At 37.2% G+C, this 18,353-nt stretch overlaps 1 protein-coding gene across 1 annotated transcript in view; it reads right to left on the bottom strand.

Moving 5' to 3' along the window:
- LOC141442476 (cilia- and flagella-associated protein 58-like) overlaps nt 1–17,386 on the bottom strand; it is a 33,719-nt gene extending 16,333 nt beyond the window's left edge. Inside the window, exons 1-6 of the mRNA XM_074107490.1 lie at nt 17,237–17,386; nt 15,861–15,989; nt 7,741–7,834; nt 2,768–2,903; nt 2,230–2,407; nt 1,439–1,558 (exon numbers count right to left, since the gene is read on the bottom strand). Of these exons, the coding sequence (XP_073963591.1) occupies nt 1,439–1,558; nt 2,230–2,407; nt 2,768–2,903; nt 7,741–7,834; nt 15,861–15,989; nt 17,237–17,320 (741 nt within the window). The 5' untranslated portion in view covers nt 17,321–17,386. The remainder of the gene's footprint in view (nt 1–1,438; nt 1,559–2,229; nt 2,408–2,767; nt 2,904–7,740; nt 7,835–15,860; nt 15,990–17,236) is intronic.
- Nucleotides 17,387–18,353: the final 967 nt, after the last annotated feature.

Genomic DNA, 18,353 nt, shown 5'->3' with positions numbered 1-18,353 from the left:
CATAAATAAATATCATGGGACACTTGACACCAATTGACCTAGCTAGTCCCAAAGTTCCCAAACTAAGCAAAGCTTGTACTATGAATACTAGGCAACGGATAACACACACTCATATAAATAAATAGATCAGATACTTAAATACATATTAAACATCAAAGATCCGAGAACAAACATTCGTATTATTCATACAATAAATATCTGCCCTTGCCGGGTATCAAACCCGGGACCTCAAGCTTCGTAGTCAGGTTCTCTAACCACTTGGCCATCCGGTCGTCATCAAAAAACCGGTCGAGAGCGTGTCGGACACGCCCAAAATAGGGTTCCGTAGCCATTACGAAAAAAATAAGTAATATTTTTCTAAGGATTTCGTATTTTATACGGAATCTTCCAAGTTTAGGTATATTTTATACCTTAGGCTGCTATTTAAGAGTAAAACTACTAGTAAGTCTCAAGCAAACTTAGCCGTTATAGTTTTCCTTGAAAGTTTGATATACTTACTACCATCCTGAATTTTTCCAAATTTTTCCACCCACCGGTTTAGATTTTAGAGGGGGGAATGCTCGATTTTAATGAAAATTTGCACTTTAAAGTTGAATGTTTCGCAAAAAAATCAATGAATCGAAAAATCGTCTTAGAAAACCTCGAATGGTTTTAAAAGGCCTATCCAACGATTCCCCACACTATAGGGTTGGATGAGAAAAAAAAACACCGCTACGTCTATGGGAGGTACCCTAAAAATATTTAAAAAAAAATTATGTACCATTTTGTCGGCATAGTTTACATATATATCCGTGCAAAATTACAGCTTTCTAGCATTGATAGTCCATGAGCAAAGCCGTGGACAGACGGACAGACAGACAGACAGACATAGCGGATTTATAATGGTTCCGTTAGCCATTTTGGCTCCGGAGCCTAAGAAAACGTACATAAATATTTACAGTACATTTTATACGGTATTTGACTTTTTTGTATATTGTTTTATAAATTAAAACTAAATGCATGTTATCGAATAGAAAATCAATTTTTAAGCTACCTTTACAAATAACAAAGTTATAAAGGTTTGAAATTCAAAATTAGACAGAGAGACATACTGGCTTTTGACGTCACACGCCAGTACCGCCATACTTGCTGCATAGAGAAAAGCGTTTGAGAAAGAGACAGGTATATAGATTTAAAAAAAAAACACTATAAATCCAATTTTCAACCGATTTAAATTTTCTCTTCGCTAAACACTATCTGTACATCTATATTTTCATAATAATATTAAGGAGTTGTCAAATACCGTATTGTACCCCTGGTGTTGCAGATGTTTATGGGCGGTGGTGATCTCTTACCATCAGGAGACCCACTTGCTCGTTTTCCATCCAATCGAATAAAAAAAAAAAAAAAACAGTAATCTTTTATAGCTACATATAGTGGTACACGTCATGATAACGACCTGGTCCTGAAGGTTCCCGATGGTGACCCCTCGATTCTCCACCTCCTGTTTGAGCGTCGCACTTTCCCCCTTCAAGTGGTCCACGAGGCGGTTTTGCCGCACCGCGTTGTTGTCGGCTTCCTGAATGAATAATTATTTGTGTCACAAGGGAGCAAAATGGCGTATTTCCGGCGAGGGCGGTATATTGAATCGAGAATGTAGCGAAGGATTCTACAATAGAATCCTGAGTGGCTCGTATACAACTTTTTACACAGAGCATTAAGAAACTTAAACAAAAAATCTAAATATACTTAAAGAGCAACCAGCACAAAAATGGCGTGGTTTTTTAATTATGAACTTAAAAAAAATGCATTTGGATTAAATCGCTTAGGAAAACCTTGAACAGAAAAGTTGCACTTTGCTCCCTCTCGTCAGGGGTTACTTTTCTGAAGGAGAGGTGTGAAAAAATAATTTTTGTGTCAATGACAAAACAATAAGTAAATACTTATATATTGTTTTTCGATCCAATTTATGAAAAATGTAAACAAACCGATTTCATCAAAATTCTTGTATAGGTAAACACCCACTGGATCGAATCAATAACTACATTTATCTACTTTGTCCTATTTTTGTTTGTACTATTTTGTCGGCATAGCTTACATATACATTCGTTCAAAATTACAGCTTTCTAGCATGTATAGTCCCTGAGCAAAGCCGCGGACGGACAGACAGACAGACATGGCGAAACTATAAGGGTTCTGTGTTTGCCATTTTGGCTAGGGGACCCTAAAAAACGAACAACTTTTAGTAACCTCGAGCTGTTCCTCCAACTTGGCGATGGCTTCTTCGCCGGCGGTATTCCTCGCCTCCAACTCCTCGACGTACCCCAGCGCGTTGGTTAGCCGCAGCTTCATGCCGTCCAGCTCGCCCTGGAGACGCGCCTTCTCTTTCTCGAACTTCTCCTTCTCTTTCACGGCCGAAGTTGCGCCTCTGATGGATAATAACAATACCGCTTTTACCATAAGGACACACGAGGCTCGTGCCTATGGCTCCCCCGAAAGACCGATCTACTAAAAAAGGAGGAAAAATTTTATTAGCTTTCTTTAATATCCAAAAGATTGTAATGATTGTAATGTGACTTGCAATAAACGATTCTAATTCTAATTCTAAAGAGCCCCAAGTTGGGGCCTGAACATGGCTGGCAAAGCCAAACATTATTTTAAAGGCCCTATTACAGGGCGCGCAATGTAATTATCCACTATGTATGTATGTGAAGTGTAGGAAGGTCTCGGGTCTTTATAATAAGGCTTTTGCCATCCAGATGTTCCGAGCGCTATGCTTTATACGTACGCATCGTCGTCGCCTGCCCTCTTGAGCGCCGTGAGTTCCTTCTCCAGCCGCGCCACAGACTTCTTGATGGTCTCTAGAGACTCGACGCTGGCTAGCTCGCGCGCGTGCATAGCGTCCGCAAGCGCGCGCGCCGTTTCTGACGAAAGTATTTCCAATGAGGTTTTGGACAAGCGAAATGTCCCTAGATGGCGTTAGTATCGAGAGGTCTTTGACGTTTCAGTCTGGCTTGCGATTGGCTCATTTAGTTAAAACCAATCACAAACGTAATGCAAATGTTATTATTATTATATAAAGGGAATTTGAGAACTCAAAACTATTAATTTAAAATACATCGAGGGTAGGGCCAATCAACTATTTTACCGACACTTTGGGCGTCTCCGACGTTACCAAAATTGTCTCTGGCGTTACCAAAAAATCGTACTTCCAACAAGATATTTCGAATAGAATAGAATAGAATAGAAATATGTTTATTCAGCCAACACATCATGACAAAAAAAAGAGAAAACACATTATTTCACGATTTAATAGGTTGAACTTACGTAGGATGGCATGTATTCATGTAAACCATCTATTAAATAACAGAAAAAAAAACCGGCCAAGAGCGTGTCGGACACGCCCAAAATAGGGTTCCGTAGCCATTAAGAAAAAATTAAGTTATATTTTTCTAAGGATTTCATGTTTTATACGGAATCATCCAAGTTTAGGTATATTTTATACTTAGGCTGCTATTTCAGAGTAAAACTACTAATAATTCTCAAGCAAACTTAGCCGTTATAATTTTCCTTGAAACTTTAATATACTTACTATCATCCTGATTTTTTTTTAATTTTTCCACCCACCGGTTTAGATTTTAGAGGAGGGGGACGCTCGATTTTAATGAAAATTTGCACTTTAAAGTCAATGAATCGAAAAATCGTCTTAGCAAACCCCTAATGATTTTAAAAGACCTATCGAACGATACCCCACATTATAGGGTTGGATGAGGGAAAAAAATCACCCACACTTTACGTCTATGGGAGATACCTTAAAAAAAAAATTGTACCATTTTATCGGCATATAGTTTACATATATATCCGTGCAAAATGGCTCCGTTTTTGCCATTTTGGCCCCGGAACCCTAAAATCATGTTTACTTACAAAAATCTGCAATCGTTTGAAAAATGTCACGGCCAAATTAGTGTCGCTAAAAAAGATGATTGGCCCGATAAGACCAGCTAACTAAGTGGTATTTTAGGCAAAAATCGACTTGTGCATATAAACTGCATTTTAGGCTGACGTAGAATGAACTATTAAGCGAAATACGAGATTGTTATCGTCCTTGTGGAGGGTATCCTGTTTCTTAGGGTTCCGGAGCCAAAATGGCAAAAACGGACTATCAATGCTAGAAAGCTGTAATTTTGCACGGATATATATGTGGGAAAGGAGGTTTTATTTAAATGATTTATTTGCAACATTGGTTGTTTTGATTTAAAAAAGAAGAAAAGTCAGTCGTGAGAAGTCAGAGCTACGCTGTCCACGTATTGAATTGCTTTCTAAGTTTAATACAGATTTTACAAGATTAACTCGTTTGTTTTCGACTGCCACTCCCACAAAATTATGGGGGCTCGTCCGGGATGGTGAAAAACATCGAGTTCAAGACGAAAGATCGTAAGCTGTAAGAAGATTGTTGTTCTGAAATTCAAAAATAATTTAACGACATTAGTCATCGCCAGTCAAGCCTGTCAGATATGATCAGTGTCAAGATTGCGTTTCGTTACTGCAAATTCACTATGAAGGTTGATGTACGGCGCGGATGTAAAAAATGCGTTTTGTTCTTACAAGATGTATAAAGGTAGACACCCTCTTAGACTGCATTATAATATTACAAAATATTAAATGTTTCAAAGAACTATTTAAAAATATCAACGGATTAAAGAATTAATCTAGAAAATAAGACGATTTTCTGAGATTACTAAGACGTAAAAGACGATTACCGGAGATATTTTAAGAAGTCAGTATGCCACGTAAGAAGAAAGATGGCGATTCCAGACCAGAGCAAGAACAAGAGCAAGACCAAGAGCATCGAGATGAGGAAGATGAGGAGGAATATGCGAGCGCAACGCCGCGGATTTCATTTACTGATTTAGAAAAATCTATGACATCCTTTAGTGGAGACGACGCTTATGGAATTGAAACATGGATAACAGAATTTGAAGATATTGCATCGTTGATGGAATGGAGTGATTTGGAGAAGCTTATTTATTCAAAAGGCTATTAAGCGGAACTGCCCGTTTGTTTCTGCGATCACTACGGGGCATTACAAGATGGAGTGTTTTGAAGACAGAACTCAGGGAAGAATTCTGTTCCACCCTGAACAGTGCTGCGCTACACAAACGACTTGCGTCACGGAAGATGAAGACCAACGAGACATACCAGCAATACTTTTTGCACATGAAAGAGATAGCCTTACTCGGATCTATCGAAGATGAAGCATTGATGGAATATGTTATAGACGGCATACGTGACACAGAATTAAATAAGTCAATTCTATATGGAGCAAGTAATATGAAAGCGTTCAGGAAAAAGTTAGAATTATACAGTGAAATACGAAAGAAGATTGATACAAAGACACACAATTCTACGACGCCTTCCCCATCACCTAGTACTTCCAAAGAATATCAACCGAAGCCGAAAATACGCTGCTATAACTGCGGTAGTACTGATCACTTTTCTAAGGACTGCACAAAAGGTGTAAAATGTTTTAAATGTAACAATTTTGGACATAAGTCGACTGAATGCCAGGGCAACGAGAAACAGCAGCTGACGATACAAGTAAAGGACAAAGATTGTTCCGTTGCACCATATAAAGACGTGCATGTCAACAATGTCTCAATGAAAGCCTTAATTGATACAGGGAGCGATGTAAATCTTATCAAGGAATCGTATGTTGATAAAATCAAACACAAGAATTATAATAAAGACTCGGTACTGTGCCTGAAGGGCATTGCTGATTATAAAATACAGACTAAAGGATCATTCTTGGCGAGTATCCAGATTGACGACTGCTATTTTGACACAACGATCAGTGTTGTGGACGATGACGCCATACCGGTTAATGTCATACTCGGTAACCCAATTTTAAACGATGTTGAAATTAGATTTACACTTGAAGGTATTTCGGCCAGAAGACATTTAACTACACTGCAAGATTTTAAAGAGGATGTATTTGATGTTGCACGGATAGGATGCGAAGACGAAATTAAGACGATGATTAAAGACTTTAATCCTGCAAATCCTCAAAATGAATCCATTGCCGAGTCCGATTGTCCGATTCACCAAAACCTCAAGACGCCTTTCGCCATTAGTGCTTGATGTGGTCAATACGCAAAATCCAGGAAGGATTAACGCTGGTATAGGCACTTCGAGTAAATCAGACTTTGCAAATCCAGTTATTCTGATAAAGAATAAAAATGGCCTTTATGCACAAACAGCTAAAGAAAGATATCCGTTGATGCTTGAAGAAAATTATGGTAAAATTGAACGTCGACCTGGAACAAAGATGAAACGAAAATATGATTATAAAGCTGAATCTGGAAAAATGAAAAAAGTTAATGTACTTACTGACATAGCATCACAAAAAAGAGCATACGAAGACGATGACCTGAAAATAAAACTTGAAAATAAATTGTTAGAAACTGAACCTTATGAAGACTACGTTATTGAAAATGGAATTTTATGTAAAGTGAAAGATGGAAATAAACTATTTATGGTACCGAAGAAAATGCAAACTGAGGTTATGCGAAAGAATGACGAGAAAAGACACTTTAGCATAATAAAGACAGAAGAACCTGTACTAAGAGAATATTATGCCGATCAGATGAAACCCTGGCTTGTCGCTGAGGATTCCATGCATTCATCCGAGACGGATGAATGAATAGGATGGCCGTGTGGGAAAGGAGGTTTTATTTAAATGATTTATTTGCAACATTGGTTGTTTTGATTTAAAAAAGAAGAAAAGTCAGTCGTGAGAAGTCAGAGCTACGCTGTCCACGTATTGAATTGCTTTCTAAGTTTAATACAGATTTTACAAGATTAACTCGTTTGTTTTCGACTGCCACTCCCACATATATGTAAACTATGCCGACAAAATGGTACAATAAAAAATTAAAAAAAGTTTTTTTTAGGGTACCTCCCATGGCTCCCATAGGCGTAAAGTAGAGGTATTTTTTTTTCATCCAACCCTATAGTGTGGTGTGGGGTATCGTTGGATAGGTCTTTTAAAACCATTAGGGGTTTTTTAAGACAATCGATTCAGTGATATGTTTGCGAAATATTCAACTTTAAAGTGCAAATTTTCAATAAACTCGAGCGTCCCCCTCCCTCAAAAACCTAAACCGGTGGGTGGAAAAATTTGAGAAACGGCTAAGTTTGCTTGAGAATTATTAGTAGTTTGAGAGTTAAATAGCAGCCTAAGGTATAAAATATACCTAAACTTGGAAGATTCCGTTAAAAATACGAAATCCTTAGAAAAATATTACGTAATTTTTTTGTAATGGCTACGGAACCCTATTTCGGGCGCGTCCGACACACTCTTGGCCGGTTTTTTTTGTAGAAATATTTATTTGAGAATCCAAGTCCTTCATTTTGCTAAACTGTTTTATTTTTGTCTTAAATGCAATGTTTAACTATGTGACTGTTTGTTGCCTTAATAAATTAAAATAAAATAAAAAAATAAAATAAAAAATCCCAACTCAATTTTCTTCGAAAACAAAATTTTTCTTAGTATATTTTCTTACATGAACATGAAACATTTGAGAATAATTTTGAACACGAACCGTGGCGTGTGTGTGCTCCCAGAAGAAGGCTACGGATTAACCCGCAACATGTCGAGCTAAACTCGATTTAAGACGTGAGCTGTCCGGGTTTATTTCACTTATTATTTGGGAATATTTCGCCAAAACAACTGAGAATCCTTGTGTGGTGTTAATATCTTACCAATATCCTCACGCAGCTTCTCGATAGTCTTGTTAGCCTCGCTGATCTCGAGCTGGTAGTCCGTGATGGTATCATCGAAGCGGCCCAGCTTGGTCTGAGAACAACATGAAGAAACCAAATGTTCCATAGGACATGATGTGACGTCATAGCCATTTGGAATCGTCAAACGTTTTCAAATGAGGTAAAATCAGTGATATACCTCTATTTTCCGAATATGTCAAGTGAAGAAGCATTACAAGCAACATTCAGTGTACCTATCACTCCTCGTAGCTGCAGGGCTACTACGAAACTAGAAACTCGAAGTTCGTGTCGTGCGGTCCCTCTGACACATATACTATTTAATACGAGAGCGAGAGGGACCGCACGACACGAACTTCGAGTTTCGTAGTAGCCCTGCTGAAACGGATCGCCTAAAGATATCATCGGTTTCCACACATAATGACATTCTTGATACAATCAATTATCACAGTATACCTAGTGCCATCCACGAAGACGCGTGATTTTGTCAAAATTAGACATTAATGACATTGTAATAAGAACCACGACACGCGTCATCGTGAATGACTACCTATACAAGTATAACGTACAACAGTAGGCCGATAGGGCTACGTTATTTTGAGGTATTAAGTTTCAAGAATTCTAAAGTTTCTTATTTTTTGCCTGTGGGTACAGTCGTACCTATGAAGCTTATTGTAGCGTTTTGTGTCATTTTTGTTGCCTGCATTTTCAGCAATTTGAAGATTTGTGGTTTTTTTTTTTATTTGAATAAATCTCGCAAAATAAATTTAAAGTTAAAAATAATTATGGCATCATATCTAGGATAGCCTGTGGAGTATGTAAACCAAATTTGTGTCATTTTCGTCCAGTGCAAACTGTTATATGGACAGTATGTAAAAATGGTGTGAAAAAAAAATTACAGTTTATGAAATATTTATTTCCTATTTCAGATTACTTACATACGCCTATAAAAAAAAGTTGTGCCAAATTAGACCACGCAATTTTAAGATTTTAAATTATTTTGTTTTCTTAACCTACAAACGCTTCAAAAAAATATTATAGTCATTAGAGTTCACATATTTTATATCATTAATGCATGATAAATCTACATTGTAAATTTGTGTCATTTTCGCCCACGATATTTAAATGAACAAAACATATAAACAAATGGTTGCGGTCGAAACGGGCCGCGCGGTCAAGCGGCGGGGGCGACGGGGGGCATAAGCACGCAAACAGTTCGTTCGGTACGATTTCATCTATGGGAAGCATTCATATTAGATAATACAAGTACTGTCGTCGCATGGAAGTAGGCAATTGCTGGCTGAGTATGAGTATTAAACGAACGAACTTGCGAGTCCGTTTAACTATACAAAGCCAGCAATTGCTATTCCAGCCGAGACTAATATAAACATTTTCTCAAAATGTATTACGATATTTAATTTTATATCAAAACTGCAGGTGTATTTTTCCTCCGAAAACACCACGAGCTGTTTCACAGTCACACACATTAAAAAAAGTCCGAGGTTCTAACAAAATAACTGATACCTAATGGGTAGGTATCAGTTGTTTTGTTTTGTTTTGTTATTTTGATTTGCTAGATGTATTTTTTTTTCTGGAACCAGATTGAATTGGCTGTAGGTATGTACAGCAGGGCTACTACGAAACTCGAAACTCGAAGTTCGTATCGTACTGTCTCTCTCGCTCTCGTATTAAATACTGTAAGTGTCAGAGGGACCGCACGACACGAACTTCAAGTTTCGAGTTTCGTAATAGCCCTGACTTGTGCCAACTTAGATATTACCGTGACCAAGTTTGAGACTTGATAATAATAAAATTTATATGCGACATTGTTGTCGAGTATGGCGATCCTGCAATGTTTTTAACTCTTTCATTTTTTTTCGCTGGCCTTAAACTATGCACTTCGCTTATTATATAACTTAATGAGTATTGAATTGACTGACTTTTATCTCCGCTACGTAATGAACAAATTGCATAACTTTATTTTTTTGCATACTCTGAATGTAGTACCTATTCAAATAATGAAGTATGTAAATAATAGGTACATTAATTTAAGAATCAAAAAGGCTGATAGTTATATATAAAAAAGGTTGCCTGGAAGCTTAGAGCAACCCGGGCTGAAGGGAGTAGCCATTCGACGCGTTCCCCTCTGTCAAAGTACAAGCCCAATTGGGCATACGAATTTTATAAAACAAGGCGCGCTCGGATTTCAAACTACTAGACTGAATCGAGAAGCGCGAGTGAACGCGGCGGTGCTAAAAATACCGAATTGTTCAGTTTCCTGCTGTAAAAAGAGATCTGGGACATCAAGCTTGCAAAATTATGGTGTTACATTTCACATGGAAGTAAATTGTTATCGTATTATTGCTATTTAGTTACATTTAAACAACAAAGACGTACATTATTGTCGGATTCGTTTACCAACATCGAGTCCTAGCCCTAGCGGTACAAATTTCGGATCGGTCAAGCGATAAATCGCATAAGCGATAAAGCGATGACTTAATGATGTTACTGTCAATGTGTTAGTTTGGAGTCATCTGTAAACGAATTATTAGTGTATTGTTTGATTATTTATGTGTTAACGTCGTCATTACAGTCAGTTGGCAGTTTTATTTTTGCATCTAAGTAAGCCGAACTGCACTTATATGTATGCACATTTCCCCAAACGCAAGAACTATTTTAAAGGTAATCTACCGCTAAGGCTGCTCCCTTCCGGTAGGAAGCCCGCGTTGCTCTAAGCCTGGAAGAGATCTCTCTTAAGCGATAAGGCCGCCTGTTGTTTACCCTTGTAATTTTCATTCTGTGTACCTGTTCTGTATCGCTTACTATTTTTGGTGTACAATAAAGAGTCATTGTATTGTATTGTATTTTATATAAAAATTTAGAAATGGTATGTTCATAGTATCAAACAGCAGAAAGCACCTAAATTTAGGACATTCGACAAAACTAATGTCAACTTTAACTGATTGGCATTAAGTTCGAAAATTCTAATGATCGAAATTTGACGTGGATCCTGCTTATGACGCTAAAGTCGGATTTGTATTTATCTGTCGTGTCGTGTCGTGTCGTCACGCATATATGTAGTTAATTTAAATCGATATCTATATCTATAAGTATCCCAAATTTCAGCTAATGCTACCCAGCCGTTAAAGCATGATTGAGTAACAAACATCAAGATATACAAACTTTCGCATATATAATATTAGTAGGATGTGATCTAGCCCCTAAGCCCCTTCTCTCTCACTCGAACTTAAAGGAAGATGGATATCTTGTATGGTCAAGGAGTGTGCCCAGCTCTAAAACCTGGCTATCGCATCACTGCATATCTAAAACAGCAGCGCTTAGCGTCAACAATCCTACCGGTGTGAAGTTAGCGGCCGATTATAACCCAACCAAATTAAGAAGTTTAAGTTATTATTTGCATTTGTGTGTTCATAAGAGTGATAAAAACACAATAACTAGTTTATATTCAGGGAGAAGTATTCAACCTGAACATCTGGTGAAGCAAGAAAATTATTGCCAGCTACACCATATGAAAAAAAAACACCAACATGGAAATGAGAACCTCTTCAAATCTTTCCATAAAATACACTGGACACTAAAAGCTTTCTATAAAAGCTGCAACTGTTAACTAACCTCATCTAGTCTAGGAGCCACATCCGATTTGGAAACGGGAACTCTCCGGTTTTTTGTGGCATGTTATTACGCACGCTGAGAGCTTTCGATGAACGCTTCAAATGTCCACTAATCTCGTTTCGTTTTGAAGAAAAGGTAGAATTAAAGTTAGCAACCGAAAAAAAAAACTAAAATAAAAATAAAAAACAATTTGAAAACGCGTTTCATCCAGAAATTGTAATAAGATGATTATGCATTTAAAAAGCTTTAAATCAAATACGAAACTGCCCATAACCAACGTCTGGTACGGGAGCTACGCCCGAATAAAAGTAGGCGTAGTGCGTAATAATATGCCAGAAAAAACTGGAGAGGTTCGCATTTCTAACAAGTTGTTATTCTCATTTTATTACAAAAAAAATTACGCCAGTTTCTTTAAATCGGGTGTGGCTCCTAAACTAGATGAGGTTAGTAAATTTTTGCAGCTTTGTATCCCGTATAATATGGAAAGACAAAGAGGTTCGCATTTCCAAGTTGGTCATTTTGTCATATTACTGCAAAAATTTTCGGCCGCCTACTTTTATTCGGGCGTAACTCCCGTACTAGGCTTTGGTTATGGGCAGTTTCAGATTTGATGGAAATCTTTTCAAATGCATAATCGTATTAATAAAATATCTGGAAGGAACACTTTTTCTAATCAATGTTTTTTTTATTTTTGTTGTGATTATTTTCGGCCGCTAACTTTTTAATTCTACCTTTTTTTTTAAACTAAAATGAGGTTACTGGACACTTGAAGAGTTGATCAAAAGCTCTCAACGTGCGTAATAACATGCCACAAAGTACTGGAGAGGTTCGTATTTGCTATTTGCAACATGTCGTTTTTCTCATTTTATTAAAAAAAAAATACACCGCTTTCATTAAATCGGGCGTGGCTCCTAGACTAGTTGAGGTTAGTTAGCAGTTGCAGCTTTAGTAGAAAGCATTTAGTATCCAGTGTTATTTTATGGAAAGACCTGAAGAGGTTCGCATTTCCATGTTGGTGTTTTTTTTTTTCATTTTAGTTTCGAAGTTTTATATGCTGCTTGTTTTAATCTGGTGTAGCTGGCAATAATTCTCTTGCTTCAAAAGACTTTCAGGTTGAATACTTGTCTCTAAATATAAACTAGTTTGTGTCATACTAACTACTAAATATAAACTAGTTTGTATCATATATCAACTAGTGTGTGTGTGTGTGTGTTTTTGTCAGTCTTATGACCTCACAAATGCAAATAATAACTCAAACTTCTTAATTGGGTTGGGTTATAATCGGCCGCTAACTTTTGGCCGCTTACTTCACACCGGTATCTGGTAGTAACATCTTGGTAAAGCAGCCAGGAGCGTCTCCTCAGAAGGGAACTCCTCAGTGATTAATGACATCGATTTGAAAATAGGCATAAAATCTCGAAATGACAAGCGCTAGACTTAAATTCATAAAATTTTGCACAGCTGTTTTTAATACAAAGTCAATGATAACTATGATGTAATTTTTGGGATTACCCATGAGAATTCAGTAAAATCTCGCAATCAATTAAACTGTCAGATTACGCGTGCGAAGCCGCGGGTAATATAAACAAACGAACGCTGCCAGCCGGCGCCCAAGCACCCGATGTACTCTTCCCCGCGCTCGCCATTCGCGCGAAGTACGTTTCGTGGTAGTTTTTTTTTCAAATAATGAGAATCCGTGGATGAAAATGACACAAATTATGAATAGTGTTTTTTTACACCGTTAATAATCAAAACACGTAAACTCTAACTACTTGAATTTTCTTTTGTGGGTTTTACAGGGTATTATTAAAAAAAAAATATCTATAAATATCGTGGATGAATTTGACACAAAATATTTTGGATAACAGATATCAGTATTTTAAAACGTCTGACATCTTTTTAACAAACTGTAATATTCTTTTAGAGTTAGTTGGGCGACATGTTAGGTACTGGTTAAAAATCAGGATTCCCGTGGATGGATATGACACAAAATGCCTATGTACATCAGTTACTGCTCGGATATTAATAAGAAAGTAAAATTTTCGTCTTTAATTTTTTTTTCGTCCAATACTAATGGAAAACACTAATACCTAAATTTCTACTTATGCAGGCACCCAAAATGACACAATTTTTTGTATTAGGTTGGGCAAATGCTCCGGAAGCTATATGCGAAAAAGAAAAAACTTTAATATTTTTGAAGCCTCAAAACCTAGTCCTACGGGTCTACAGTAACTCCCTGTTTCACCACCCAAGCAGCAAAAATTGGATTTATAATTATCCTGGAACCACCATTTATCAGGACTATAACGGGATAGTAAGGTCTTATAACAACGGAAAAGGGCCCAATTTATACGCATACTTTTTCTTGTAAGACATCCATAATAGAGTTGGTGACGACCACTTAGACCAATAATATCCCTATAGTCGGACTACGCAGAACTAACTGCTCCCCGCGAAGTTAACTATAAGCGCCTTACCACACACACACACACACACAACTCTAACGTACTCCGTGCTTCTGTTACAAGCTTTTTCAAAAACAATAGGGAATCATTAAGTGAACGTGGTAATTGTAGCGCATAATTGCAAAAGCTAATACAAATATTTGATATTTCATGAAAAGGTAAGTTACCTTATAGTTAATTTTCCTGAATTTGGTCCAGAACCATCAAAAATATAAATAATAACATTTTTGTGTACAATTTTCAAATTTACTATTTTGTCCGGAACCTTCGCCAACTTCTACTATACTTCCTTTGCCCGATAATAAAGCTAGAACCTGACAAGTGAATTAATGTTGATGTTTTTTGAATTTTTCATCCGCTTCCATTTCCTCAAATCTATTTTTGTAAAAGATTTGTATCCAAATTTTGTAATAGGAAGTAAATAGTAAGTCAAAAAATTTAAAACCACAAGCCACGCACGACTCAACAAAATATTTGCGATGAGACTATAACGGTATTTCTGCGACCATTAAAAGCAAATGTGCACTTTTACTGGACTTCACGAAGACTATTTTGGGTAGTAATTATATTATAAGGAACCTTTATAATCGTGATAAGATTATAACAGCGTTCGACATATGCACAATAGAACCAAGTATACTTACTCTTGGAATAAGCCGTTATAGAACTAATTTACTAATTATTGATCCACATTGTAAACTTATAAACCCTTATAAGCTCAAGTCATAAGTGCAAACAGTTTCCAGTATATTTAGTTCTAATTAATACTCTTATAAGCATACGTGTCTTATAATGGATATATAATTATTCTTGTAGGCAACTATAAGTATAGCTTACCAGAGCAAGTATACTCAAGCGTGTTTACACCTTTTCAGTACTTTTATAGGACATCTTAGCTTATACTGTGCTGTTAATTTAGGTCTATAAGCGGTAATAAGTTAACGTATAAGGACGGATGTACTACAAGAATAACTAGACTCCGTGCATGCTATAATAAGCGGAGCGGAGCAGCAACTTCTAAAACCACTAAGAGACCATTATTAATGCTGCAGGCCTATAAAGTGTGCACTATAGGATAATTTTGTTGCTTGGGCATCCATTGATTAAAATTTTACGGATAAATGTGATGCCGTCTCTGTTTGTTTTGTTCGAATACACGGCGACGGCATCATATAATTTATCCGTCAAATAAAACTAATCAATGGGTGGTGAAACAGCCCCTTACAATATTATTAAATAATATAGACCTGTGTTTACTTTTTTTTACTTTTTTAAGTATTTAATGGCATTGTTGATGGCCAGTACCAAAATAGGTTCAGCTAAATAAAAAAAGTTTTTATGTTACCGACGTGTGTCAGGCAGGGGGCCATCCATATAATTACGTGACATTATTTGATCATTCGTAGACCCCTCCCCCCTTCGAGTCCCGCGAAAATCGCATGTTCTTGTGTCACAAATCGTGAGACCCCCAACCCCCTAACAGTGTGACGTAATTTACTTATCTTCTTCTTCTTCAAGTGACCATTTCTCCTCCAGCAGATCATTATGATGAGAAGTGTGCCGGGAAGGGAAAACCAGGTAGACGTAAGTTGCAATGTCTTAGCTCCGTAATATCAGGGACAGGGATTAAGACCGTCGAGGAATTGTTCCTGTTTCGTCGTATTCCTGTTTCGTCGCATTCCTGATTCGTCGTATTCTTGTTTCGTCGGAATTATCTATATATAATTAAATCTATCATGCAGTAAACCAGTATTTACTCGTATTAGAAAGGAAGATTCGTTTTAGATATTAAATACAAAAGTAGTCACGGTAATTGCATAGTTTCATTTGATATTGAAAATCCGACGAATCAGGAATGCGACGAAACAGGAATCCGACGAAACAGGAATACGACGAATCAGGAACAATTCCCGTCGAGTAACTGCAGAATGGTGCTTGATAAGAGAGGATACAAGGAGCTGACGTTATTTATGGATGTGCTGATTGATGCTAAATGCACAGTACCTTGAAATGCTCGATCTCTTCTTGTTTCTTGACGTTGTCATCTTTGAGCTGGTAGTAAGAGTCGTATAGTTTGGTGTACACATCAGAGTATAGCTTGAGGCCTTCAGCCTCTCGCATCTGCTCGAGGACCTGGAACACAGAATAACTTATAATTAGAGGCCGGATTATATGCGATTGAAAAACGTCGTGAAGTAATCTGTACTTGGCGAAGAAATTTAATAGTGTGTGTGAAGTTTCCAATCCGCACTGGGCCCACGTGAAAACTTCCGCCCAAGCCCTTTCATTCTGAGAGGAGGCCTGTGCCATGCAGTGGGACGTATATTGGCCGAGATCTTGATGAAGATATTTGCATATTTAGCCGTTTTCGACAGTTAATGCATATTTTTGTGTAAAATGTTGTGTTTTTACATATTTGCCATATTTCTGGGTAAGATAGTTTATTTATTGCCAGAAGCAATTGTGCTTTATTGCACCATTGAATTTATTCGCAGGTGTGTGCAGGTTTTCTCATGATGTACCTTCAGTTCATTGTTTATTTCAAATCTACTCTTCTTACTTATATTATAAACGCGAAAGTTTGTATGGATGGATGTTTGGATGTTTGTTACTCTTTCACGCAAAAGCTACTGAACGGATTTGCATGAAATTTGGCATACAGTTAATATATACCCTGGATTAATATATAGGCTACTTTTTATCCCGAAATAATGTATGGTTCCTGTGGGATCAAAAATGGTTTAAGCTAAATACCAATTTTGCGCGAGCGAAGCCACGGGCAAAAGCTAGTCTACTATAAATATTTTAAAGAGATTTATTTTTGTATGTTTGTTACGAATAAACTCAAAAACTACTGAACCGATTTAGAAAATTCTTTCAGCCTTAGAGTCACCATATCATCCGTATTACGTTCACTGGTGGACATAGGCCTCCCCCTGAGTAACATAAGCTATACTTATTGCTAGCGACGCGCCCCAGCTTCGCATGGGTACTGATTTTGGAAAATGGAGCTGAGAAATATATGTGAAGTGCCCTGGATTAGACTTTTTGTACAAATTGTAAAACCTATGCGAAGCTGGACGGGTCGCTATGTAATTTAACATGAAACTTTATGTCCCTATGGGGAGAGAGAGTTCGATGTCAAATTTCAATAATTCCTATGTAAAGGATGCTGGGCGGTATGAGGATTAACGACTATATAGTATGAATCATCAATCATCAGGCCTTATTGACTAACGCGCGTGCTCTTGCCATCGCTTTCTCCATCTCTTTCTGCCACCATCTTACACCATTAGACAGAAAGAAAAAAATAATGCGATAGAAAGCGACCGCACGAGACAATACTGCCTCTGAAGTCTGATCTAAAGTAAAGAACATACTTTCTCATATTCCTTCTCGGCCTCTGTACACTCGGACGCAATAGCAATGGCCGCTCCGAAGCCTTCCTCCTCGTCCTCCTCCATGGTTAAAAACTTCTACAAACCGTGTAAAAGCAAATTAGAAAACGTGTAGTGGCGTGTGATGTGAGAATGTTTGCGGTCGCTATGGTTACCGCGTCAGCGTTGACGGTTGCTTGGCAGCGTGGAGGATTTGGTGACCTGTTGATAGCCTTTTTGGTTGGTTGGCGTGAAGCAAAGGCAACACAAGGTTATACTAAAAACTAGTGCGTACCTGCGGCTTTGCACGCGTAAATTATTAGAAAGAAAGAAAGAAATACACTCATTTATTCACAACACAACAATAGACAACCTATTCAACACACAACAATATTATTAAGTATAACAGTATAGGTAATAAATATAAAAAACATATTAACATAATAAATGCGAAAGTCTGTGTGTTTGTATGGTTGTCGAAACAGAGCGACGGATCGACGTGATTTTTGGCATAGAGATAGTTTATGGGCCAGAGTGATATAGGCCCGGAAATCCCGGAAAAATGCACAGTTCCCGAGGGAATAGCACGCGATAACCGAACTCCACGCGGGCGAATTCGCAAAAGCTAGTACTCAGGTTCATTCGAGTGTTTTACAATTTAACAAGTTGGTAACATTTTTAAAGCATATCTAAGCTAGGCTGGCCAGCGAAAGCTGTCCACGCATTTTAACCGAAACTTTAATCTGGTATCATTTTTGAGACGTGACAAAATTGGCATATTGACATTCTAGCCCGGCTTAGATAATTTTGATACTTCTTCTATAAGAAATAAACCCACATCCATATATTTATTAATTCCAAGAAAGCTAATAATTAGTCTATTCTATAAACATAAAACATGCCACACAAATACAAAAAAACACTACAAAGAATCACAATTATCATAACAAATTACAAAAAAAATATTAAAATTACAAATAATTAAATTACATGTCAACTAAAATAAACAAAATAAAATCAACCTAAACCTATAATATAACCTACAAACTAAGACCACGAAGACCAAGAAGACGAAGAAGAAGACTAAGAAGAAATAAATAATTTATTTTTTGTTTAATTC

The sequence above is a fragment of the Choristoneura fumiferana genome, chromosome 25 (assembly GCF_025370935.1).
Source record: "Choristoneura fumiferana chromosome 25, NRCan_CFum_1, whole genome shotgun sequence".
Classification (NCBI taxonomy): domain Eukaryota; kingdom Metazoa; phylum Arthropoda; class Insecta; order Lepidoptera; family Tortricidae; genus Choristoneura; species Choristoneura fumiferana.
The sequence above is the reverse complement of the archived record's forward strand: the minus strand, read 5'-3'. Positions and strand labels throughout refer to the sequence as shown.